Source organism: Crotalus tigris, unplaced genomic scaffold (assembly GCF_016545835.1).
Source record: "Crotalus tigris isolate CLP2741 ecotype Arizona unplaced genomic scaffold, ASM1654583v1 scf7180000019968.627227, whole genome shotgun sequence".
Classification (NCBI taxonomy): Eukaryota; Metazoa; Chordata; class Lepidosauria; order Squamata; family Viperidae; genus Crotalus; species Crotalus tigris.
The window spans coordinates 448705-474126 of NW_024097797.1; the positions used below are offsets into that span (position 1 = coordinate 448705).

Consider the following 25422-nt stretch of genomic DNA (forward strand, 5'->3'; position numbering starts at 1 on the left):
AGAAATTCAGAAGAGGAATATATGACAGTTATATTTGGACATGTTTTGTACAAGTAGGTATTGTTTGAAAATAAACTGGGAAATTGTTATTTCAACAATTTTCAAATTATTTATTCAGCTGTCATAAAAGATTCTATGCCTGGCATCTTAAACCGTCCTCCGACAATTCAAAATATACACATATTTGCACGGAAGCTGATCGGTAATATTGGAAGACTCTCTCTCTCTCTTTCTTTCTCTCCCCCTCTTCCTCTCTCTCTCCTTCCCTCTCCCTCTCTCTCTCTCTCTCCCTCTCTCTCTCTCTTTCTCTCTCCCTCCCTCCCTCCCTCCCTGTCCTCTGCCCATATGAAAAACACTTTGTAGAAAAAATGATTCTCTGCATGGAAAAATGAGTAATAAAAAATTCACTTTTAATGCTTAACATGTCTGACACTGCATGCCACACACACACACCCTTTTTTTTTTTTTTTTTTGAGTATCACCAGTAGCAAACAAATGGAAAAACAAAACTGGAGAAGGAAAATCAACACCAAGTACTTCTTTCTCTACCCGGGCTGCAATGCACCCAAATCAAAAGCAAATGCTATTTCCAAAATAGAACCAGGCAATCCACTGTAAATCATTTCCTTTCTTGGGAATTTTTCATTATTAAGCCACGCATTAACACCAGAACTATAAACATTTAATCATGTTCTACTCCAAGTTAGAGTTGATGCTAGAGAAAGATATTATGACCAATATTAAAGGTGAGCTTTCATCATAAGCTTTGCACGACTAAACTATTATTTCAGGTATATTGGTATTTCTGTTTTTCAATGATAAGTTTTAAACCCATTTGCTGTTTATTTTATATTAAACTATATTACAGAAATCCTAAGCAAAGATGAATTAAAGCAATCATAATAAGATTTTGCACATTGTTTTGTGGGGGGGGAGGGTAGCCCTGTCTGATCTATTTCATCTGAAATGTTTATGCTATAGACATTATCAAATATTGAACATGATTCAGTCAACATTAAGCATGTTTAAAGTCCTCTGGATTTCAGTTACTGAAATTTAAACATGAACTAACTTTTCTCACCCAAATCAACGACATCTTAAAGAACTTCTCTTTGGTTGCATAGCACCACAATACTATTCAGAATTAATAATCTTAACAAACAAACAGAAGAAAATATAAAATAAGCTGGCAATGGCAAAGCATTAGATCAAAGCAATAGAAGTTCCATTGTGTTGCGGGTTAAGGTAAGCACTGCAACATACTTAAACTTATGAAACATAATCAAATCCTATTTGCTTTTACATGTTTTGGAAAAGTGTTCCCTTGTGAATAAAAGTTAACACCAAATATATCCATGAATTTAGAGAGAGAGAAAAAAAAACTGTATAAATGTACTTATAATTAATTGGAATATCCAGGTGATCAAGAAAATATTTTAAGACACTGCTTTGCTTGTTCCTTTTTTTCTTTTCTCTGATCTTTTTATTCCTTTTGTTCTACTCCATTTAATTAACTTCCAAACATTCCTTTCATGCTGAGGGTGGGGTCATCAAAAGCAGAAGCAGGGAATTCACAGCCAACTGCTACTGATGGTACAAGCAACTCATCACTACAAAAAAGCTTGATTGTGGTTTGACAATCAGGAAAGACAAGCCGTCAGATTTGGCATTCTGTTTTTTGCAACAGGGATTCTATGTGCAAATCAACTGAAAAAACACAAACTGTTTGCCAAGTTTTTACAGCCCAGAGGATGTTTGTTTGAAATTTATAGTGGAAACTTGTAAGAAAGGTCATACAGTTTCAAATGAAATACTATAGAAGGTGACCTACACTCAGTAAAGTTTTTTTTTAACTCTCTATAGAGCAAGATGTTGGTTAGTGAAATTTAAAAGACTATTCATATTCATAACAAAAAGAATAACAAAAAGCATTTCTGAATCAGAAAAAGACTAAACTTGCATATAGGTTACTATTTACAATGATTATGCCAGATGGTAGAAGCAACAATCACTTTTGGCCTCCTAGTAAGCATTTTCCTAGAGTGTGCACATATGGTAAGCCAATAAATAGATATAACCTTGACTTACAACTACAACTGAGACCAGGACTGCTGTCATAAGTCAATGCTGTAGAGCAAGATGTCACATGACCATTGAGGGGAGTTAGCCTCCCCAGAAGGAAATATTAAAAAGGGAAATATATTTTTCACCAAAAGGATTTTTTTGAAAAGCAGAAACCAAACCTGGCCCCAAATTTCTTTGTCCCAAGCAAGAGTTAGCCCCATAAAAATGCAGATGTAAAACCATCAGAAAGTTGGAGCCAGATCAATCAAGAAGACAAAAGAGAAGATCTGCACCCCACCCAAACTCTAGGAGTCAGCCCCATCACCTGGGAAGCAGGATATGATAATAGAATTAAATCACAGATATCAAGGCCTAGACAAACACTCAGAAACAGCCTCAAGGTTCATGCCACAGGAACAGGAAACTATTCCAAACAAAAGGCTAGAGGGGGTATAAAAACCTACACCATGTGCTCAGCCCCTCTCTCCTCTGCACTTTCCTGAAGAACCATCTTTCTGCAATAAACTGTAACCTTCTTCCCAAAGCAGTCGCCATGTTTGCTTATTTATTCCTGGCTTGGATGAACCAGTACTTCTAACACCATAATGACAGCAGCTATTTCAGCACTTCTCGTTGTGATTGTCAACTGAGAAGCATGGGTCATTCAGCAAGTACCCACCCAAATCTAAGCCATTCTGGGCTTAGTCTTTCCCAGTCTCAAAGCCTCAATAAGGTAAAGAACTGCCTCCAGCTCTCCAATCTGCCTATGTCCCCTCCTGTTGTGATTCCTCGCCAGCCAGTGGATCCGGCAACTGAGTCTAAGGAATCAGATCAGGAGAGGGGCCTGGAGTGACATTAGAGTCAGAGGAAGGTTCTGAGGAATTCCAAGACTTATAGTCAGACGAGGAGCCTGGCCCCTCTACTCATGCTCCGGCTGAGACACAGCTGTGCTGGCAGCCTGAATTGGACAGTGATAAAGAACAGTTGGGACAAATCCAGGATGCACGAAAGCGCAGGCAAGAACAGCTAGTATGACTGAGGAATGCAATGGGGCGGCTCCAAAGGCAAATGAGAAGGCATTAGGAAGCCACATCTTGGCTGAATTATAAAAGGGAAGGTGTGGGAGGTGCTGGTTGCCGAAGGCACTGTATTTGTTTGCCTTGGACATTGACTCAGGTCTGTGAGAATAAAAGGGGTTGGTTTTTTTCCTGCGATTCCTGCCTGTTTCTTGGAAGAGGGGTTTCTCTTTGTGAGCATAACAAGGACTCACGTAGGCTGGGACAGAACACCTACCTCATCTTCTCTGCCCTTTGATCACCATGCATTGCGGGGCTTGGTAAGCAGCCCCAGAGCTTTGGCATGCCAAAAGGCCAACCCAACTACATTACCTAGGAATTGCAATGAAAGAATCCAGTGAAACTGAGCAAATTGAATCTGATTTTGCCATTACAGCCCCTCCCTATTCCTCATCATCTCTCTTCCCACTTGCCTATTGGATTTTTTTCCAGAGTAAACCGAGCAAGGGCATCTCCCAATTTCTTTACCTCATGGCCCTTTACCTCATGGAAGAGCACTTGAGGGCAGATTCAACTCCTATAAGATGCTTACCAGGCAAACCCTCCCTGAGCCAGCCTCCAGCATTTTCCCACTGGGCAAAACTGCTTCCAGCCCTCCCCATTTGTTTGCATTCTTATTTGTGTTGTCCTACTGGGCTGGGGAGTCATATGCACTAAGCATTTTGCTGGAGAAGTTGAAACACCGCTGTTTTTTTGCAATACTTTCACTAAAGAGTATTTGTCTTGTAGAACCGGAACCCTGTGTTGGAGGAGTTGAAGCACCCCTTCAGTCCTACAGTAAGTGTGGATGGGCTGCCAAGAGCATGACTTTTGCTCATATGACCCCAGAGATACTGCAATGACTTAACTTCAAACGCTTTATCTTCAAAAGGTCACTAAACAAATGGTTGTAAGTCAAACACTATCTGTATGCCTTGTGAAATACACAATACAAATTTTCTATTTCTGCACAGAAGTTCTATTATAGCAGAAGATGCAAGCTGTTATGGAAATTTTGTAGGCTGTAATACATTACCTTTCAAAGAGACAATAACTAAACAACCCATAGTACCTTGAACTTTCCTAATTGCCTTTTAAACTGTGAACTTAGCACTATACTGCTAAAACCTCTCCCAATAATGGTTCCTAGGAAAAGAAAAAAATGTAAAATTAAAAAAAAATGCTCGCTGAGATCCATGGTAAAGATAGCATTCTTTGATCTCTGGTTTATTACTACCTTATGCTCAAATAAACAATTCAGATCCAGATAAATAAAGGGAAAAAGACTCCCTTGAGCTGAACACAACTTCTGAAAAAGAATTAATGTATCTATTTAGTTGGCAATAATAATGAAGCTCTAGAGTTTCTAGATCAGAGTTCCCCAACCTTTCCGGCTTTGTGGACCAATGGGGAGAGGGGAATGGTTCTGCGTGAGCAACAGGCACAAGCGGGCACTCACTCAACCGCTGCTCATGCTCACCCACTACTTCTGCAGCCCGGTTCTGAACTGCTCAAGGCCTGGTAGCGGGCCACGCCCCAGAGGGTTGAGGACTCCTGTTCTAGATGCTTTGTCATTCTTAAGTTGGTTAGGTACTGCTACTTGGTGATTAACTGGATAAAGAATTCTCTAAAAGACAAAAGTTCTGCTTAATATTGGAACAGGAAGATATCCTGGTTTGATATAATAGATTGGCATAAGTAGTAGCACAGGTAGCACTGATGGAGAGTGTCTTTTATGAGCTTAGGCAAAAAAGCCAGTTTTGATCCTACCTGAAAAAGCAGACTACCCAAAATTGTTTCACCAGTAGTTAAATTCAGATAGGCTAATATTACTAAATACACACAGTCCTTCACTTATGACCACTATTGAGCCCAAAATTTCTGTTCCTAAGCAAGACAATTAAGTGAATTTTGCCCTGTTTTATGACCTTTCTTGCCACAGTTGTTAAGGGAATCACTATAATTAAGTTAGTAACATGGTTGTTAGATGAATCTGGCTTCCCCATTGACTTTGCTTGTCAGGTCAAAAAGGTGATCACATGACCCCGGGATAGTGCAACTGACATAAACGCATGCCAAGCGTCTGAATTTTGATCGTGTGATCATAGGGATGCTGCAATAGTTGTGTGAAAAATGGTCATAAGTCACTTTTTTCAATGCCATTGTAATTTCAAACAGTCACTAAATGAATAGTTATAAATCGAAGACTACCTGTAGGCTGATTTTAATAATAGTTTAAAAACTTCAATTATTTTTGAGGGTGATAGTGGGAATTAGACAAGCCTTTCAAATGACATAATTCCTCATCATTTGCTTTTCTTTCTATGTTAAGATATTGCTCTGGATATTACAGGTAGTCCTCTCAGTGATAACTCTCAACACAAGGAAGATGAAGGGAAGAACATTGAAGTTTTGGGAGAAAGAGTTGTGTGTCATGTCACCTGACAACACACTCCAGCTAGACTTCAGACACAGTGGCTGAAGAATACTGTCCATCATCAGTGTTAGCAAAAGGTCCAACTGCCAGTTCAGGCAGTCTCTTCTTTTGAAGCATTCACAACCCTATTATTATGTTTCCAATGAACACTTAAGACCGGAAAGGGGTATTTTCCTGACATTCACCTGGAACAGCAAAATACTAGGAGTCTGATGATACCTCCATGTTTGAGGTTTTTTAAATTGGCTCAAGATTCATTGTTTCTATTTAATTTGCCCTAACTGTCTGCCCCTATACCCTCTTTTAAGGCAGTAAACTTCATTCATGTAAGTGGGTCTGCTTGTTAATGCTTCAGACATTTTAAAGTTTAAACCTATGGTAGTTTACTACTACACTCTCTAGTTGCTTTAAAATGCTTGTGTTGAACTTCTTAAATGCTTATGTTGTACTTCTCTGCACAAATTGTATCTGCTGATAATCGCTCAGTGGCCCTCTTCAGGGTGACAAAGTTCTTTCTGGGAAAGGAGGACTGACTTTCCGGCAGACAAAATCACTGAGATTCATTCCCAGTTGGATGTCGGTAGAGACATTGGTCCTGTAGAGATGCCTAAAGTGGGTGTTTGGCCAGTTATTTGTGAATGGTTTGACCCTGTTAGTCCTAAGGAAATGGACAGGATCCTAGGGAATGTGACCTCAGCCACACATGTTTTAGATCTGTGTTCTTCCTGGCTTATAAAAGCTTCCTGAGAGATGACGTGCAGGTGGGTCTTCCCCCCTTCTTAAGAAACCATTCCTAGATCCCACTCTGAGAGACAGTTTACATCCCATCTACAATCTTCCCTTTCTGGGAAAGATTGTTCAGAAGGCGATTGTGCTGCAGCTCCAGAGGATCCTGAAAAAAAAATAGATTATTTGGACCCTTTTCAGTTAGGAGTCAGGTCTGGATATGAAATGTAAATGGCATTGATTTTGATGATTTCTGGTAGAAAGGACATGGGGGGGTCCATCCTTGCTCTACATGACATCTCAGTGGCTTTCTATACCACAGATCATGGTATCCTGGAACAGCTTTGGGAACTGGAGTTGGAAAGCACAGCTTTGGGAACTGGGGTTGGGGAATGGCTTTTTCAAAGCCATTTCCAGTCATTGTTGATTGGGAGCAAGAGGCCTCACCCTTGGTTCCTGCTTTGCAGGGTCCCTCAGGGGTTGGTGCAAATCTTAATGCAACCTTCATTTTTTCAGGCTCATGAAAAAGTATAAAAATAGGCCAGCTATTCTTTTAAGCATGTTTCGAATGAATGCTTAAATTTTTTCTCTGCTTCTCAATACTTTCTCTCTTTTGAAACAGATGAAATGATCTAAAGAAGAGATGTAGTTTGTACTTATTGTTTGGATGCTAAATGTCTAGTTGCATGCTATTTTAATTTCATGTCTGCACCTTTGGTTTTCAAAGGAATTTTGACTAACTTTATAACTGAAAATGTTAATACCACATAGAAGTTCCATGAGAAGAAATACAGCAACCTTTGCCCCACTTCCCCCAAGAGAGAAAAATCTGAGACAAGAAATATTACAGAATGATGCTTAAGAAATTCTATCTCAGAATGGAAAATCATTCAAATGTATGTGTATTTATAAACTGTGAAAACTATGTTTAATCCTGCTATTACATTCTTTGCATGAGCTATAACTTTGAAAATGTTTGTCTTCTATTGGATTCTGGATATAGTAGTGTATAATCAAAATGTCAAAAAAATGAATTCACTAGAAATAAACTGGCCTTAGTAAAAACAATATCCTTACATATTTCAGAATTTTATTATAATTCATTCCTCTAAACTTTATTCCTTTTTTGTTTAAAATATCTCATATAGCTGACTTAGCCTGACATATATTGTTTTCCAACTTAAACCAACTACTTTTCTTGCTACATTCTTTATTGAACTACAAACTCATTAGAGAAAAAGACAAATATTAATAAGAGATTTGAAACCTTTAAATTTGTTCACTTTATCATATTTTGATATGGTGATCTATGAAATATATTCAGAAATGGGGAGAAAAAACAACCAAAGACTATAATTTAAGTATATATTATATTTTGTTAGAATGGATTCAAAAGATAAATTGATTAAATGTTTGAGTCTGAGGTTTATAACTATTTTATAGATTGAAAATAATGGAATAATGGAATATCTTGATTTTCATTTTCATTTAAATCAGTATTCAAATGGCACTGACCTTGAAATATCCTTTGCAATAGCTCAGAATGACTTATTGGATCTCTGTTCTATGATAGTGGGGATATTGACCCCTTTCATTTATTCACTATATTGGACTCATAATCTAGTATTTTAAATTTCTAAAATGTCTCTCAAGTATTTTTCTTCTGCTATTATCCAACTCTGGAACTGCTAACTTGAAAGCTATACAGATAATGCCCGAATTGTAAGTGTTCCCTTAGTGAACGTTAGAAGTTACGCAATAAGCACCCCTAGTGCAAATCCCAAAATTACAAATGTTGCCACACCACAGCAATCGTTCACCTTACGAGCGACCACAGTGGCTCTGCAACATTCACTCTGGTTATTCCCTCCCTCCCCACCCCCGCCTTAGGCACTAAATCTTCAATACTCACCCTGCGAAGATTGAGATCCTTCGCTTTCTTAGCTGCTTTAGGCTTTCGGTGCATTCGCAGAGAATGAAGGCCTAAAGTAATGCAAGATCACATGAGATCAGTGGTGCAAGATCTCACACTACTGATCTCGCATGATCTCATGCTACTTTAGGGCCTCTGTTCTCTACAACAGAGAACAGAACTGAGGGTCGGCATCTGAGGCCAGAATATGCTTCTGTGTGCTTCCCGAAGCTGGATCCGGCCATCGGAGGCTTTTTTCCAGGCCACTGCCACCCGGAACTGAAGCCAGGGGACGCTTTTGTGTGCCTCTGGAGGCTGGATCCAGGCGCTGGAGGTCTTTTCCAGGTCGCTGCCGCCTGGATCTGAGGCCAGGAGATGCTTCCGCATGCCTTCAGAGGCTGGATCTGGCTGTCAGAGGCCTTTTCCAGGATGCTGCCGCCCAGATCTGAAGCTTGAGGACACTTCCGTGGCCCTCCGGAGGCCCGATCCAGGGGAAAGGCTTCTGGCACCCAGATCCAGCCTCCAGAAGCATGGAGAAGGGATTCCTAGTCTCAAGATCCGAGCGGTCTGGAAAAGGCCTCCAATGGCAGCTCCAGCCTCTAGAAGCACAAGGAAGCATATCTCGGCCTCAGATCCAGGTAGCAGCTGCTTGGAAAAGGTATCTGGTGCCTGGATCCAGCTTCCGGACGCACACAGAAGTGTCCCCCGGCCTCAGATCCAAGCAGCAGTGGCCTAGAAAAGGCCTTCAATGCCCAGATCCAGCCTCCGGAGGCACGTGGAAGCGTCCCCCGGCCTCAGATCCAGGCGGCAGCAGGAACCGTGGCAGAAAGGAGACAGATCTTTTCAAGGTGAGTCCAATGTGGCAGGAAGGGAAAGCATGAGGTATCTTAGTGGGTCAAGGAGGCCTTGGGGGCCTGTTCCATCATTAAGCGCTCTGTGGCCTTCCCCACCCTGAGATACCTCATGTTCACTTAACGAGTTTTCGAGTTACGAATGAATGGGCAGGCTCTATTACATTCGTAACTTGTTGACTACCTGTATCTGAGCTGGATTTCTATTCTTCTGTATGCTGTTTATTTTACTGATAAAGTGCAGTGATGATACATTTTATTTTGTTATTCCATCTTTTCCATTTTTTCTTATTCAAATTTATTGTGGATTACACTTTTTTGTTTATGACCATTCATGAATAACCCAGCTCATATGTTACATTGCTCTCTGAGGCTCTGTATTCCTTTCTTCATTTGCTACCCATGCTTTTCTCATATTTCTTGACTCTGCTTCAGAAACATTTATCACATCTTCCTTTCTTTTTCTGAACCCACAGAGACTCCTATAATGGTCTCACACTTTCTTTAGACTTGAGTTATAATAAATTTCTGAGGATTCTGAGAAAGTAGGCCAAAACCAAAGCAATATTCAGCTGAAATAAAATGAAAAATATTGCATTTAGGTTACTTTCGCACTTATTTTTTAAAAATAAAAAGCTCAGTCTAGGCAACATGTTTTAAGAATATTAAACATACTGAAGCACATCACAGAAAAGCAACCAGGAAGGTGTGGGGGCTGGATAACAAGTCCTAACGGAAACACTTGAAAAAGCCAGTAAATTTAGCCTGCTGGATTATAGCCTGAACACGTGAGGGCTTGTAAAATGGTGCCATGAAGGCAGCTCTGCAGACTGCCTACATTCAGTCCTGAAGTCTGAAGAAATGTTGTGTGCTCACATCTGCTTGTAGGTTTTAAAGTCTGCTTTAAAACATTGGAGGTCAAATCTGTTTCAAGCCTTAATGCAACCAGATGAATGCCAGAAGAAGGCCAATAATTCTCTCTATATAACTAAAACCATGACTTGCAAAAGATGCAACAGAACTGTTCTATTGTTCCTAAAACAGAACTCAAAACACTAGGTAGAAACTGCAGGAAGTAAACTCTGGTTAAACATTACAAAAAAAAATCCTAAATTTGTGAAATGTAATTGAATAAAATACCATGGAAATTGACAAATTCTACTTTGCTAGAGACCTTTAAGTAAACTATCTTCAAACCTCTGTTGAAGATGCTGAAGATTCTTCACTGAGCACAAATTGGACTGGATGTTCTCACCCTTTTTTACCTCTGTCAGGACCTCTAATTTCATCTGAAAAGGGATTTCAACTTTACCTATCATAGAAATACAACTACAGTATAATCATAGAAATACAACTACAGTATAATCATAGAAATACAACTACAGTATAATCATAGAAATACAACTACAGAAATTGCATAGAAATGTGCAAAATTAAGTATCTCTTAATTTTAGAGTAAAGCTTCTGAAGGTCTAGCTGACTGGGGAGACTGACCTCTTTGCTGGTCAGTATTTTCCTTTCTAAGATACTAGAGGGTAATGAGTGTTTTTTGTTCTCCAAGCTATGATCAAATTTCTATGGGACAAGGCATAAAAATAAGATCAAAATAGAAATAATATGTTAAAGTTGGTCCAAAAATCATATAAAAGAAGCAGAAAAACAGAGAACAAAAAACTCACCACGCACTGAATGAGGAATAAAAGTAGATCTTCTGGTATAAAATGACAGGAGATATGCATGAGAGCAATTGCTTTGGAGAGGGTGCTTTGTAAGAGCACAACTACCAAGGTCTTTTTTGCCTTTTGCTATCTATCTCTATCACCTAATGGGTTAATCCACAGAAATGTCTCAGAATAACAGCTTGGTAGTCTTTTTATATACATGCAGTCCCTTAGATACCCTGTCCCAAACTGTGAAAGAACTTAAGTTATAAACTAATAGTTCAAATTGGATCAAGTAATTACACATTAAGAATCTAAAGGAAAATGTGAAATTAAGTTTTGTTGAATTCTGGCTCAAACATATCAAACGTTCAAGGAAACGGAAGACATAACTTCATACAGAAATAAAATGAAAATGAAAAAAAGAAGTTAAGAAACATGTTACACCCATACCCAATCAGGATGACTACATTCACAGTAGTTGAGGCAACTTCAACACAACTGTCAACTTAAACAGCTTATCAGAAAAGATCTTAAATGAGTAAGTGTTGGAGATTCATCATCATACATGGACCTGAATTCATCAGATGAATGAAACACATTATATTCCAATAAATACTGAGAATAGGGAATTGGAAAACTGATCCACCTGGATAAGCTATATTTTACTAGACAGACTTTCTGAAAATTGTACATTACCTACATCATTATCCTCTACGACAAGGCAAGAACTTTGCAATCACTGGCATCTTCACATATTTCTAAAACTCTGATCTGATGATATAAATTTATATAGCTTTTTAAATTATGATTGTCACATCATAATCCAATCATTTTAGGATAACTCATGTAAACATAGGGGTGGTGATTCTACAATGGCCTCCTATAGCATAGATTAAATTTAAAGAAAGTAATGTGCCCAAGGCTGCTTAGTAAAGCTTTCTGGGTAAGAAGGATTTCATAGCGAAGTTTTATTGGCCCATAACAAACAATATTGGAATTAAAATTTTAAAAACCATTAATGTGCCTATTAGTGAAGCAATATAAATGCTAGAAATATGTTATCTATCCTCTGGAAAATCCTTTTACTTACTTCCCACTAGGCTGAAAGTGGCTTGGGAGAGGCATGCCTTTAATTTCTTATACATGAATTTCTGGTACTACTTTGGGTTCTGAATATAAAGTTTTGTAGGACTTTGAAACCTACAAAACTATTCAGTAGTCAATGAACATGTGCATCACAAAGCATGATACTATACTTTATTCAGTCTTACTTCCCAATGAAGGAATTCTATTGCCTATTTCCATCTCAGAACATAGGGAAGGAATAATCCATAGTTGCACAGCTATTTCCGCCCACAAAACTGGCCTGTAATGTACTGCACTGCCTACCATCTTAAAATGTTATATAAAGTTTTCTTAAGATGTACATGAAATCTCTTTTTCTCACTTAACCTTACCAAGGAATGGAGTATACAGGGGACTGGGGCTGCCCTTCCATCTTTGTTACAAGGTTGCACCAAGACTAATAGCAAGCTGTCCTTATTGATTAAAGATTTGGCAGTTCATAAAATAAGGTATTAGTTGAGAACAGATAGTAAACTGGAAATATTATGTTATTTACTTGTGCACATGCAAGTTACATGTGTTGTAAAACTTATCTCACACAGATAAGGATCACCTCCTACTGCCTTAAAAGGACATACTCAACGCCTCGATTTTATTTTAATTAAACTCATAGCAATCATTAAAGAAATACTTGTGCACACTTTCTTGGATATTTTATCTTGGTGATTCCAAAATTTATTGAGAAATGTTCAGTTTGACACACCCATTTACAAATCCTCCAGCAACTATTCCCTAATTCATTTCTTTATGTAAAACAAATATGATGGTACTGAGACCACAGCTGTTAAAAGTGTTTTGTCAGCCCCCAGCAACAGATATGGGGTGCTGAGTAAAGGGAGAAGAAATAAGGGTGAAAGGATAATAGGTTCCCTTCAAAACAGCTCAGGGCAATTACTATTAACAATGAGTCTCTGTTAAAGGCACAGTTATTTCTCTGCAATTATTTATGGCTCTGTATCACATCAAACCTTTAAGAGCATTTTGACATTTGGGGCATGTGATTTTAAAAAACACACAAACCATTTTCATTCCCAAACATGCATTTCATTTTAGTATTCAGGGAAAGACTAGAAAGGGCAGGGGGAGGGGTAGAGAGGATGAAGTTGAAAAAAAACTACTCTTTTCCTGCCAAATGAGCTTAAAATCTGCTTCCAGTTCGCAGCAGTCCCGTCCGAAAGCAAACGAACACTGTTCATTTTTCATTATGGAAGAGGTACTATGCTTTCTGCATCTCCTATGTGAACAATTGGTTTCCCATCATACAGAGACCCAAGTCCAAGTCAGGAGGGTTTGCGCTCGCTCTCATTCTCTTTCTCCCTCTTCCTCTCCCTCTTCCATCTGCTTTACAGAATGAAGGGAGGGGGAAATGAATCCATAAGTGTCTTTGCCACTGCCGAATGTGCACAAGATGTGCAAAAACTTGTGTCAAACTCTACCGTTCACTTTACCGATCAGTGTTCCCCTCCTTAAGACTAACTTTTCGGGCGTCTCTCCACGCGCGCCCAACAACCGCCACAGCTCTCCAAAGGGGGGAAAAAACGCACATGGAGAAACCATCCTTGGAGAGAGAAAAACAGTAAAACCCCACTGGGATTAAAAAGTGTTAATGACTCAAGGCGCTGGCAAGCGGGAGAAGTCTTCTTATCCTAATAAAACATTTTCCTTTAACCAGCTCAGATCTTGATAGATCCCCATTCACCCGTCACTTACCCATTCGGGCTGCGCAAATCTGCTGCAACATGTAAAATCCAACGGCTGCACACAACCAGAATTTGGCCATTGCTCTCGCTTCCAGATCTTGTACCCAAAGACGACGGACTTTCCTCTCGCAGCCTACAGTTAAATCTCTCCAGAAAGCCGGCGTCTTCTACTTCAATTCGAAACGCTACTGAAATAATGAGTGACCTAAACAGGGAGGGGAACAGAATCCGAAGTCACACCCCTGTTGGAATACAAGTGATACAGCATTTTAAAAAAAAAAAGAGGAGGAGGAGGAGATAAAAGGCTACTACTTATGAGTAAGCACAATTGCCACTAATATTTCATGCAGGCTCCAAACGGCTTTGACTCAACGCTGCGCGCTCTCCCAGAGGCAGCCGGGCTGGAAAGCACCTCGTGGCTGGGGGCGGGGTGGAAAGAGTTTTCGGCGCGGCGCGCGGCCCTCCCGAAAGGAGCGCGAGCGGCTGGCCTGCAACTGTTGAGTTTTAGCAAGGATTCCTAATCCCGGCTCTTGTGTGCATTCACTGGAAAGGCAGAGAGTTTAAACAACGAAATGTTTTTCCTCTGGGGTTCTCCCGGTCCTCTTTTTCTCTCTCACCAGACCTTATAAACCGATTAAATTCAGTTTGTTTGTTTTTTTATTTTCTGCAACATCCGCTAAGTGGTGCTTGCACTTTTCATCAAGGCAAGGAGAGGACCTTTGAGGTTTTTGGTGTGGTTTCTTTCAGAGATATTTTGCTGTAATCCTGGATTAATAAATGAGAAACTTCTGCGTGTGCCATTATGGGCTTTAAACATTAAGACCGAGAGTGCAAAGAAAAGAAATCTTGGCCCTGTGTTTTTTGCCAGTGTTTTGCCCTCAGAATTTACCTTCCCCAAACTCTTCAAAACAGACCGTTAAGACGGAAGAAAGGAGGAAGCTGACAAACGGGGGTGTATTTCTTCTCTCTGTAACCACAAGTGTTGCTCTTTGACCCCTCTCCTTGTCTTCTCCACAATCTTCTCCCCTTTTAACTTCTTTACTATTGTTATCTGCTATCCCTAAATTATACATTTCATTCACTAACCTCATCCTTTCTGAACCTGCAACTTGAAATAGTATTTGTCCAGTGTTTTTCTAAATAAGGTATTTAAATATTTGTTTAAATAGCCTCTTCAATCCAGAGTCATCTTCTGGCTTTCCCATTCTGCATCTTCCTCAAGGGTCCAGTTAGTTCTCAATGTGAAAGAAAATATTATTTGTTTGATTTAGGTATAGTCCATATTTCTAAAGAGCTATAACGCAAAGATGCTTTTTCAGCAGGCAACTGGACTTTCTTGTTTGTTTGTTTGTTTAAACTATGTTTCACTTCTCATCCAAAAAGCTTCTTCAGCTCTGACTGGATGGTGGGGAATGGAAGGATTTATACTCCTTGTAGACAGCTGGTCATTTGGATTCTTTTAGAGAGTCCTTGCAGCCATTGGGAGTTTACCTGTGTCCTCAGGGTCACCTGAGTAGTGCAAATGTGTGTGAAGCCTTGAGTCTAAGCTCTTGTACCGTAAATGCCGGCGTACAAGGCGACCCGGCGTATAAGACGACCCCGTCTTTATAGCTGGGCCGCATTCCTAGAACGTCGTCTTATACGCTGGAAACTACCAGTATTTCCGGCGTATAAGACGACTCGGCATATAAGACGACCCCCGTCTTTGGCGCCAATTTCAGCGCTCGCAGAAGTCGCCTTATACGCCGGCATTTATGGTACATTTCAAGAACAAGGACAGCTCAATGAAAGGTTAAAACTGACCTCAACCACATTTTAAATAACAAAAGAAATTTGAAAAAGAAAACTACTGTGGAAGAGGAAGAACAATTCCAGAAGATGGAAACTGAATGGCTTTTCTGTCACTGATGTGTACAAGCTCCCTAACCTGGTGCCTGAAAGCTGTTGATGATAAGTTCTCAAAAACTACTGAGTAGAAGACATTCATCATCAAGAGTACTTCATTATCTGTAAGCTTTACTTACAACTAAAAATATCCCTTTATTAGAAGAAGGTGACCAAGGATTTTAATTTATGGGAAGTAGACCTATATTTAAGCTGCCCCCTATTTTAAGTAATGTTTAAGCAGTTCCAAAGAAAAAGTAACCTTAAAAAAGGGGGAGAAGATACTCCACCGTTAGCATCTATAACAAAAGCACACTACATGTCTATGGAGATTCTCAATCATCCAGGTCACAGTTGTCCCAAAGATGCTTTTCAAAAGGCAATTGGACTTCCTTGTTTGTTTTTTCTTTGAAAACATTTCACTTCTCATCCAAAAAACTTTTTCAGTTCTGGCTGAATGATGGGGAATCATTCCTTAGCAGTCATCTGGTCATTAGCACTATCAATGTTGGTCTTTAACACTCTGAAAGTCCTTAAGGCCACAGGGGGCCCTAACCCTAACCCTCAGGGTCACCTGAATTGGAGTGCAAATGGGTGTGGAACCTTTTGGGGACTGCTGAAAGGATTGTATCATAGACAGGAGATAGGTGGCATTGTATCCCTCCCACTCTGTTGAGAGAAGACTGTTCAATTTTAATATTGATGGCCTCTGACCAGATTTTAGAGGTCCTCAATTGGAAAGAGGCCATTTATATTAAAATTGAACAGCCTTCTCTCAACAGAGTGGGAGGGATACAACACCACCTGTCTTCAATACAATTTCAGCAGTTTCAAGAAGGTTCCACACCCATTTGCATTCTGATTCAGGTAACAGTGAGGGTACAGATAAACCCCAAGTGGCCTTAAGGACTCTCAGAAAGATATCGACTGACCTTCAGAATGCTAAGGCGTATAAATCCTTCCATTCCCCACCATTCAGCCAGAACGGAAGAAGCTGCTTAGATGAGAACAAAAATGTTTCCAAGGAAAAAAAAAAAAACCCCAAGATAGTCCAGTTGCCTTTGAAAAGCACCTTTTGGACACAGGTCACTAGAATCCACATTACGATAAGAATTTACATCTATATTAATAAATTATCATGGACAAACACTGTGCTACTTGATGCCATCTTTTCTTTCCTTTATGGAGATAGATGGTAGACACACTAAATTGGGATATTAACTTAGACTTCTGGTTTTTTTTTTACAAGAACATTGAGCATTTTTATGGCAGATCATGCAAAAGTATCTTTTTTGTGGCGCCAAACACTATAATAAGATCTACAATCTAGTTAGTTCCAGAAACTATTTTCTTGGTTTGAGGAGAAAACAGTTTGCTGGAATGCTGGATGCCCTTTTCTTCTCCTGCCAGCGGCTTTGTTCGGACATGTAAGTTATGGCCTGAGTCCTGCAGAGCAGTAAGGAGATGAACAGTGGCTTCTAGTAGTTTATGTTCAAAAAGGAAAATCAGCAGTAACCTCAGATGTCCTTCTCTTCCAGTCTACATTTGTACAAAGTTCATGTTCACCTAATGATACAGAGAAAACTATTTCAAAGATCATTCTACCATTATAATTTGTCAACATAACAAAGATTTCAAAAGAGCTGCAGCTCTGATCATTAAGTTTATGGCACAGCTTAGAACAGAAAAAACTATACCATTCTCTTCAGTCATCCACTGAGGGACATTTCATATTTGTAAATATTACAGAATGTAAACAAGCAGAATTAAGGAATGGCATTGATAAGTCTAAGGTTCTGATATTCATACGAATTACACTGATTTGAACATAAATTCTTCCCAATGCAGCAAGTGCATTACTAAAAAAACCTGGATTAAATTGCAGCATAAATCAAAATTTTCACCTGTCAATTACATTGGAGGAGGAAACCTTCCTACCTGTTACTGTATTTGTATGCAGCATTACTTGAAGAAAGCTCTGTGACAGAGCAATGAAACTTACCTGTACAATGACCCTGATTCAATCCTGGATACCTCCAATAAAAGTTGTACGGGTGATGATAAAGATGACCTTAAATTGACTTCATTTCCTGGTAATTACATAGAAATATCTATACAGTTTTCTTGGCACTGAATACAAAAGTGATCATTTTCCAGGAAGTTGTTTGACTTCCCAGTCTAGCCTATTTAATGGAATATGTTAAAACAGTGGTTCTCAACCTGTGGGTCGGGACGCCATTTGGGGTCGAATGATCATTTCACGGGGGTCATCAAACCATGCTGTCCGCCTTTTTTTCCCCTTTTTCCTAGCTGTCCTACTCCCTCTTATTGGTGGCCACACCCACTTGGGGGTCACCACAACATGGGGAACTGTATTATGGGGTCACGGCATTAGAAAGGTTGAGAATTACTGTGTTAAAATATAATAATTATTGCTACAGTGCTGCCAAAAAAGCTCCATATATGAATGTGTAGTTGATTTCAACTTAAAAGAGACTTTGGGGATTTTAATTTATAAATGACGCCATCTATGTACATAACACTTGACAAGAAAACATAAGGTTTTTTTTAAATAATTGGCCATGCAGACTTAAGCAGGAAAGAAACAAGGATCTTTATACCCCTGTGAATTCTGCTGCATTCATCTCATTTTTGTACTTTATTGTTCCTAAGGCTTTGTTAAAGTTGAGATCCTAGTGCACAGAATCTCAATATTTCAACATATATTAACACATATTCCCCACCAAAGATGTTAGTCATTTCTATACCATTTTATTTTTACTGATAGCCATCCAGACACTTTTGATTTTTGGATTATTTGAATATTATTCAAATATTACCAATGATTCAATATTGAATATTACCAAAGAGAGGAAAGAGTACAAGGATAATAAACTGTGAAAGGAGACAATCACAATTATACAAGGTCACTGAGTTCAACATAAACAATTCTGCATTGTTTCAATTGCTGATTAAGACAAGCAGATAAAAATCTGAAAATTTTCACAGAGGCCATGGATTTTATTGGAGTAGATAGGAAAATAACATGTTATGTAACTAAGCAATGAGTAAATTTGCTACATCATAAATACATTACTTCCTCTTTTTAATACTTCTCTTTTGAGAAGAAAGACTAGGGTTGTAATCATCACCTTTAGGTTCTGTTGCTTACCCTGTTAGGTGCCTATTTGAAGTCCAAAGTGTTTTGTGAGTGTGCTTGTCTATTCACTAGTACATTTACCATGTAAAGAAAGTTTCTTCCATTAAAGTTTTACTAAGACCAAGTACAGGTGTGCAATACTATGTTAGTTAAACTCATATAGGTCAATATTTGCAGATCAAGATAATTACATTTGGAGGCTGCTTATTCTATACAACTTTACATGATCTGTTGTTTGCCATGCCTATCAATAGGAGGGCATTCTTTTGCGACTGTGAATAATGAATTTGCCATTTAATATATGTTGAACTTTGCTCTATTTATACATTACTTGGAGTGACATTGCTGTTTTCATTGCTTTTCTATTAAACAAAATGATAAAATAATGGCAAGTGTAGGTTAAGAATTAAAAAAAAAAACAGGTCATAGTCTGAAATGATATTCCTAATCCTTTCATTTCAATATCCAGTTTAGATATTGGTGGTCTTAAGCAATTTTAAATTTGGGTGGAATGGTTTCTACACATTCAGAAATGACACATTTCTGGTGAGTGTGAGGATGCTGGACATGTGCCCCAAATTTTTCCTTTGAGGACACCATAGGGGATAAGGCTTAATAAGACATTTTAATAAATGCAGGCCTTCAGGCTGTTTTAAATGGAAAAAATATCATTTGTCTTTGTCTTCAATATAAGTCATCAGAAAAATATAGAATTGAAAGCTGATATACAGAATTTTAAATAAAAAGCTAATTTCTCAGTTGCAAAATTTGCTATACTTACTCCATTTGCAACTAAGCTTTGTGTGGATGAATATAAATGAAATGGCAAATTGAGTGGATAATCTTCAGCTTTACAAGGGTCACATATTGCCCATTCCTATGTTTTACAATAATTGGAAAATAATCAAAATTCAACTCAAAATGATAAGAGACTGATTTTTCACAAAGTTTTTGTACAGTTTGTATATTTATTTGGCATCCTATCAAACACCACAATGTTAGAGGTAACAACATCTTTGTTTTTACATTATCATTCATGATTAAGAAGAGATTGGAAAACTAAATCAGGTGGCTTTCCCCCACAATTCCCCATTTTTGTCTCACGTGCAATATTGTAAAATTCCCCTCTACAATGCTACAAGACACTGGAACATTCTGAATAAATGAAAAGGAAAATTCTATAAGAAACAACAAAGGAATACTGTCCTCTAGTAGGCACCCATCAAGGATTGAAAAATCTAAAGGTCATTGCTTAAAAAACACCCTCTCTATTTTTGACATTTAGGGGTAGAGGAGTTAAAATGACCATTGTTCACCTGCTCAAATCCCAGGCAGTATCAATTCAGTGTTTTCAAAACAGGTAAGATGGTGGTCAGGCCCTAACTCTTTACTACTCATAAAACTCATTAAAAAGAAAAAAGAAATGTAGTGTAGCTACTGCAACTGTCATCCCCCACTGCTGGAAAAAAGCCAGTCTCAACTGATTCAAGTGACTTTCATACAGCTCATTTATATTAACAATAAAAAAAATATGGAATTGAGAATTGAAGCCTTTTGTTTTCATTAGGCCATTTACAGGTTATATATAAACAGCCACCGTGGCTGGCATTTGATTTTCAGTGTATGACCCAGTGCAGAAAGAAAAAGGGGAAAAGAATTGTGTTATATGTTTAGGGAAAATAATAAGCATTCATTTGCTTCCACTGACTCAGGTAATAACTGGTTATGTGCAGTGCTGACTGAAAACATATTCCAGTGACTCATATGTGGGATATAATAAGAGTTAAAAAGAGACTTTAAAGACTTTGTTTTTTGATTCAAGATGTTGATTAAAAAAACCCTCTTCTTATACTTTTTTTTCTTTCATTTTCATTGATGAAGTAAGAATCACTAAAGGACTGTGATATAGCTGACTTCTAGGACTTACTTTAAAACTTCTATTTTCTTAGTTTTAACTGACAGTTGTTTTCGGGCGGGAAATGGAAAGAGAGGAACTTTATTCCTATTACTATTGGAATAACAACAAAATACAAATATATGTTGAAACTCTCTCTGTGAACACATTTAAGACTCTGTCACTGCAATAAAAAACCCTGTGCTCCTCATTCACTTCAACTAAAAATATAAACCAACATTGTCATACTGTACTGTATGTAATTTTAAAACTCCTTTCCTTGCCAGATTTCAAACTAACGTGAAATTTAAATCAGACATGAATTTGTATTTTTCCTTATATATTCCAAATAAACTAGCAAAGTGATGTGGGAAAATATATATCTATGTGCAACTTTTTAATGAAAGAAACTTTTTAGATGAAATGATTAGGTAGCTAGTTTAAAAATATGCAAGGTGCAGTGCACATTTCTTCTGAGTCAAACTATGCTTGTAGAAGGTGATGCAGGGTTTTTTCCCCCCCATTTCCTACTTCCTTTCCAGTTTCCAGCTCCACCTCCCAATGTCACTAAGCACCCTGGAGCAATTTGCTTATGAAGCTCTGAAATATAGAGAAAGAAGGAATGCTTCTTTTCCACAATAACCAAATAACTATTTTATGTGGGAGAGAAATAGCACGAACTCTGGAGTGCCGAGTTCCTGATTTGAAGTTTAAAAAATGAATGATAGGCATAAAGAGTGATAGAACTACTGAACTCCAGCCTCATGACCTTGGCCTTTTAGGCCAATAAAGAAGAAGTAGTACATACTCCTTCTTTAAGCAGTTATTCCTGAACTGAAAAGTTCTGGAAAATATTTATCCAGATCTCCAAATTCCATTTTTTGGGGAAGGTCATTGAGAAGGTTGTAAGGCTGTAGCTTCAGAGAAGGCTGGAGAAAATATATTATCTTGGTGCTATATATACTATATCATATAAGTGCTACAATAATATACATATACGTATATACATATACACACCTTTAAAAAGGAAGATTAAAAACTAATACAACTACGATATAGTAAAAGAAAGAAAAACAGAAAACAGGAAGAAAGCTAAGAGTGAAAAAAGTAATAGAAAAATAGAAAGAAAAAAGGTACAAAGAAGTAGATTCTGATATTCTTCACAGCAGTTAAAAGTACATTTATTTATTTATTTATCAAATTTATATAGCCAGTCATCTTACAAAATAACTCTATAAATATATTTTTACCTCTCTATCTATAGTTACATAATAATTCCCTTCTTTCTATACTTTCCTTTTTCTCAGTCCTCATTAAAATAGTACAAAATATATTTTAACTTCAAAATATCCAGCCATGTAAAAAACAATTGTAACTTTCGTTTCTGGGAAAACTAATTTTAAAAAATAGCATCACTACCTGAAATGGGTCCAAAATGGAATTTATGGAATGAATTTAGAATTTGTGGTAGATGTAACTGGTGTCAAATGTTACCTAATTTTCAGGAACAGGAGAATTGTCTGTTTTCTTTCAAATCCATCCCTTGGCTGAAGACACTTTTGGCAGTTTCTTTTTCTTTTCCATTTTTGAGGGAAGAAGATATATTAGGCCTTTTTTACAATCAGAAAGGATTTTATAGTATTGGAATGATAGAGGCAATGACTCAGTGAATCACTGTGTCACCATGTAGATCAGGGGTAGTCAACCTTGGCTCTTTTATGACTCGTGGACTTCAACTCCCAGAATTCCTGAGGCAGCTATGCTGGCTCAGGAATTCTGGGAGTTGAAGTCCACGAGTCATAAAAGAACCAAGGTTGACTACCCCTGATGTAGATGAATGAAGGCTGCTATTTATATCCAAGGCCTTACTTAATTTTTCCCAAACCTATGCATGGAGGGATATCCATTCTCTTGCATATTGTTAGATTTAAATAGTTATATAATTAATGCATGATAAATTATCTAAAATAAATATTCATAGAGGTCCAAAAATATTACCAGCTTGTTGATTTCATACTTACATGGGAAAAAACCCTATACTGCTTATGTCCAGGGCCTATAGCCTAGTTCTACATTTTAACAGGGATGTCTAAAGTCAAAATGAATTGTATAGGCAAGACTGGCTGAAGGTCAGACTGAGTCAGAGACAGCAGCAGGTGTTCAGAGAAAAAAAAAAGCAAATACCTGTTTGTAATAAATCAAACTTAATGTTAGATCAAGAAGTAATGTGGGGTTAGGGTCTAATCCAAAAGTAAAAGTAGTTAAATGTAGAAAGTGAAAAAGCAGTAAAAAGAGACTGGGTTGCAATTGAAGATACTGTTGTTTACTTACACTGCTATAAAGGTATATGTGTTCCCTATTCTCCCCTGTGATAACATCTTCACAGATCACTTTCAAAGATCTAAGCAAAACACTTTCATTTATCACCAAGGAACAGTTTTACTATAGTGAACTTGACTTGCCCTAAAACCTTTTGGGGGCCTAAGAAAATCCTTCCAGTTTCGGAAAGATTTGTTCATTGCTTTCTACAACAAAGAAATTACTTATATTTTACATCCGTTTCAATCTAACAATATGCAAGAGCATCTATGAGCCATAGATGAGGGTATGAGGGAGAAAGAAGCCAGCAAAAGAAAGATTGAGTACAAAAATGGGCTGAATTAGGCTGGAATGGAATGACTTTGACTTCAAAAATATAAAAGGTTGGGTGCACTGCAATTTTTGTATAAACTTTCTGAAAATTGTGGGGGTAGAGTTCATCTTTCAGCTTAGAAATGCTACTTGAAGATTCCACAAAGCACCTCTAAAGCACGTAAAGCACGTAAAATATCCTTGCCTTTAGGTCTCTAAATAAAAATCTTTCAGAAGAGCTGCCTCAGAGTCAATTTGAATAGAAAATAAACACATATTTTCCACAGTGAAATATTTTTCTATGTCATGCATAGCTGGTCTTTCGGTAAGCCAATTCAAGCTATAGTATTTTTAAGTGATCTAAATACTTGTCTGTAAGTCCACAAACTGTAAACCTTAGCAGCAGGTGTCACTTGTTAAAAATTGGCATCCTTTCTATTGAACTGTTCTGCTTCTTAAATAGGTACAACATTTGTAAGGAATGAGGCAGTATTTTTATTAATGCCAGAACAGTGGCTCTTTGCCAATTTTACTAATTGCATTCTTATTCAGCAAATATTTATTTTATATTTTTAAAAATTAAGAGATCGTGTTATAGAACTGAATAATTTCAACATGATTACAAGTTTCTCTATTTCAATAGTAGGTGATCTCTATTGGCAGAAATATTTTTCAGAATATAAAGTGAAAGAGAACAGCTTTGGATCCTTTATGGAATATCCAGGTAGCAATTCCAAGCTAAAAGATGAACTTTACATCCACAATTCCCAGACAGTTTATACAAAAATATTATTGCGGTGCACCCAATGCTTTATATTTTTGAGGTCAAAGTCATTCCATTGACAGATAATTGGCATTCTTGTATTCATTTTTTCCAAATGAAAAACATGAAGTTCATGGCCAATCATAATCTGTCATATTGCCATTTGTGAAAAAGAAGCAAGCAAATTATCCAGACCAGAATTTCATATACACACAGAAAATAAAGCACTGTTCATGGTGTTAGTGCTTCCAAAAATAAGTAGAAAAAATATCATAGATTATACAGCTTGGGATAGTTCTGGATTCTGGGATAACTTTCTTCCTTCTTATAATTATGCACTTGAGAAACTAGACTTCGCTAAGCTAGATCAGGAGTGGCAATATTATAATTTAGAACCGCAGCTGCCCAAACCTCAGCTGTCAGAATTTTTTAATAAAAAATAAGTCATACCTTATTTCTGCAGTTTCTTCTTTGGTTTGCCTATATATTTCCAGGAACAAACCAAAAAACTGCTAATGATAACTTATTCTTAAGTCCCTATTTATTTAAGCCCTTTATATGTGAAATTATCTCTCTAAGATCTATAAAACAATCAAACTAAAATTATCATATGCTTTGCCAAATAAAATCTATTATAGCTCTTGTTCCTATGTTTGATGGATCCTTAAATTTCACATTTAGGATTTAAGCAGTTTTAACTCTGCTATTCTAGATTCATAATACACCACAGAAAGATGTGCTTTGCAACAGGTGATACTTAGCATATTCTCAAAGAGTTTTGGTAGCATTAATGTAAATTTTATTTGTAAAATCATGGGAAAATAATTGACTCTTGTAATAAGCAATTAGTCCCTTTTTCTAGAGTCTCAACATCTTTTTTATATTGTGGTGACCAAAACTGGATGCAAGATTCCAAGTGAAATACCTTGTATAAATAGGAACATAGAAAAACATATTATTTTAATATGGTGGGTGAAATTATGGCCTTCTTGATTCTTAGTACCTGATTATCAACCCCTCTTACCATATGCACACATATTTAAATAGCTAGCCTGCAAATAAGTTCATGGAACTAATGGGAGCAGGTCAAAGCTTTCTTAAACAGTAGCTGCTTATACTATACTGTACTGTACTGTACTGTACTGTACTGTACTACACTATACTACACTACACTACACTATACTAAGATCAAGATCACTCAAAACTAACAACATACACAAAAGAGAAAATGCCAGATATCCTAGCGGAAGATGCATCAAGTGCCCTAAAATCAATGAAAAATGGCAAAGCTTCAGGAAATGACTATGTTACAGCTGAAATGTTGAAATTGTGTGCGTGTGTGTGTGTGTATGTGTGTGTTTGTATTCGTATGTATTTGTATGTATATACACACATACCCACAAGGAATGTATATGTGCATATATGTATATCCTTTGAAGATTTAACTTAAACTTGCTTTGGAGTTTACAAGCAGCAATCTGATGCACACATTTCAAATCTCCTCCTAGCTCAATCCTGTCTTTCAAGTGCATGTAATTACATGATAAGTCCGGGAA

The 25422-nt window shown here is 37.6% G+C and overlaps 1 protein-coding gene across 10 annotated transcripts in view; it reads right to left on the bottom strand.

Annotated features, from left to right (window-relative positions):
• Window positions 1–25422, bottom strand: part of CD44 (CD44 molecule (Indian blood group)) — a 96841-nt gene that overhangs the window by 65360 nt on the left and 6059 nt on the right. For 4 of the 10 annotated variants that reach the window (XM_039365158.1, XM_039365154.1, XM_039365157.1 and 1 more), the window contains exon 1: window positions 13545–13975. In XM_039365158.1, the coding sequence (XP_039221092.1) occupies window positions 13545–13614 (70 nt within the window). In that variant the 5' untranslated portion in view covers window positions 13615–13975. Of the gene's footprint in view, window positions 1–13544; window positions 13980–25422 lie in introns of those variants that run through there. The other 6 variants (XM_039365159.1, XM_039365156.1, XM_039365153.1 and 3 more) reach the window with 5 other exon arrangements.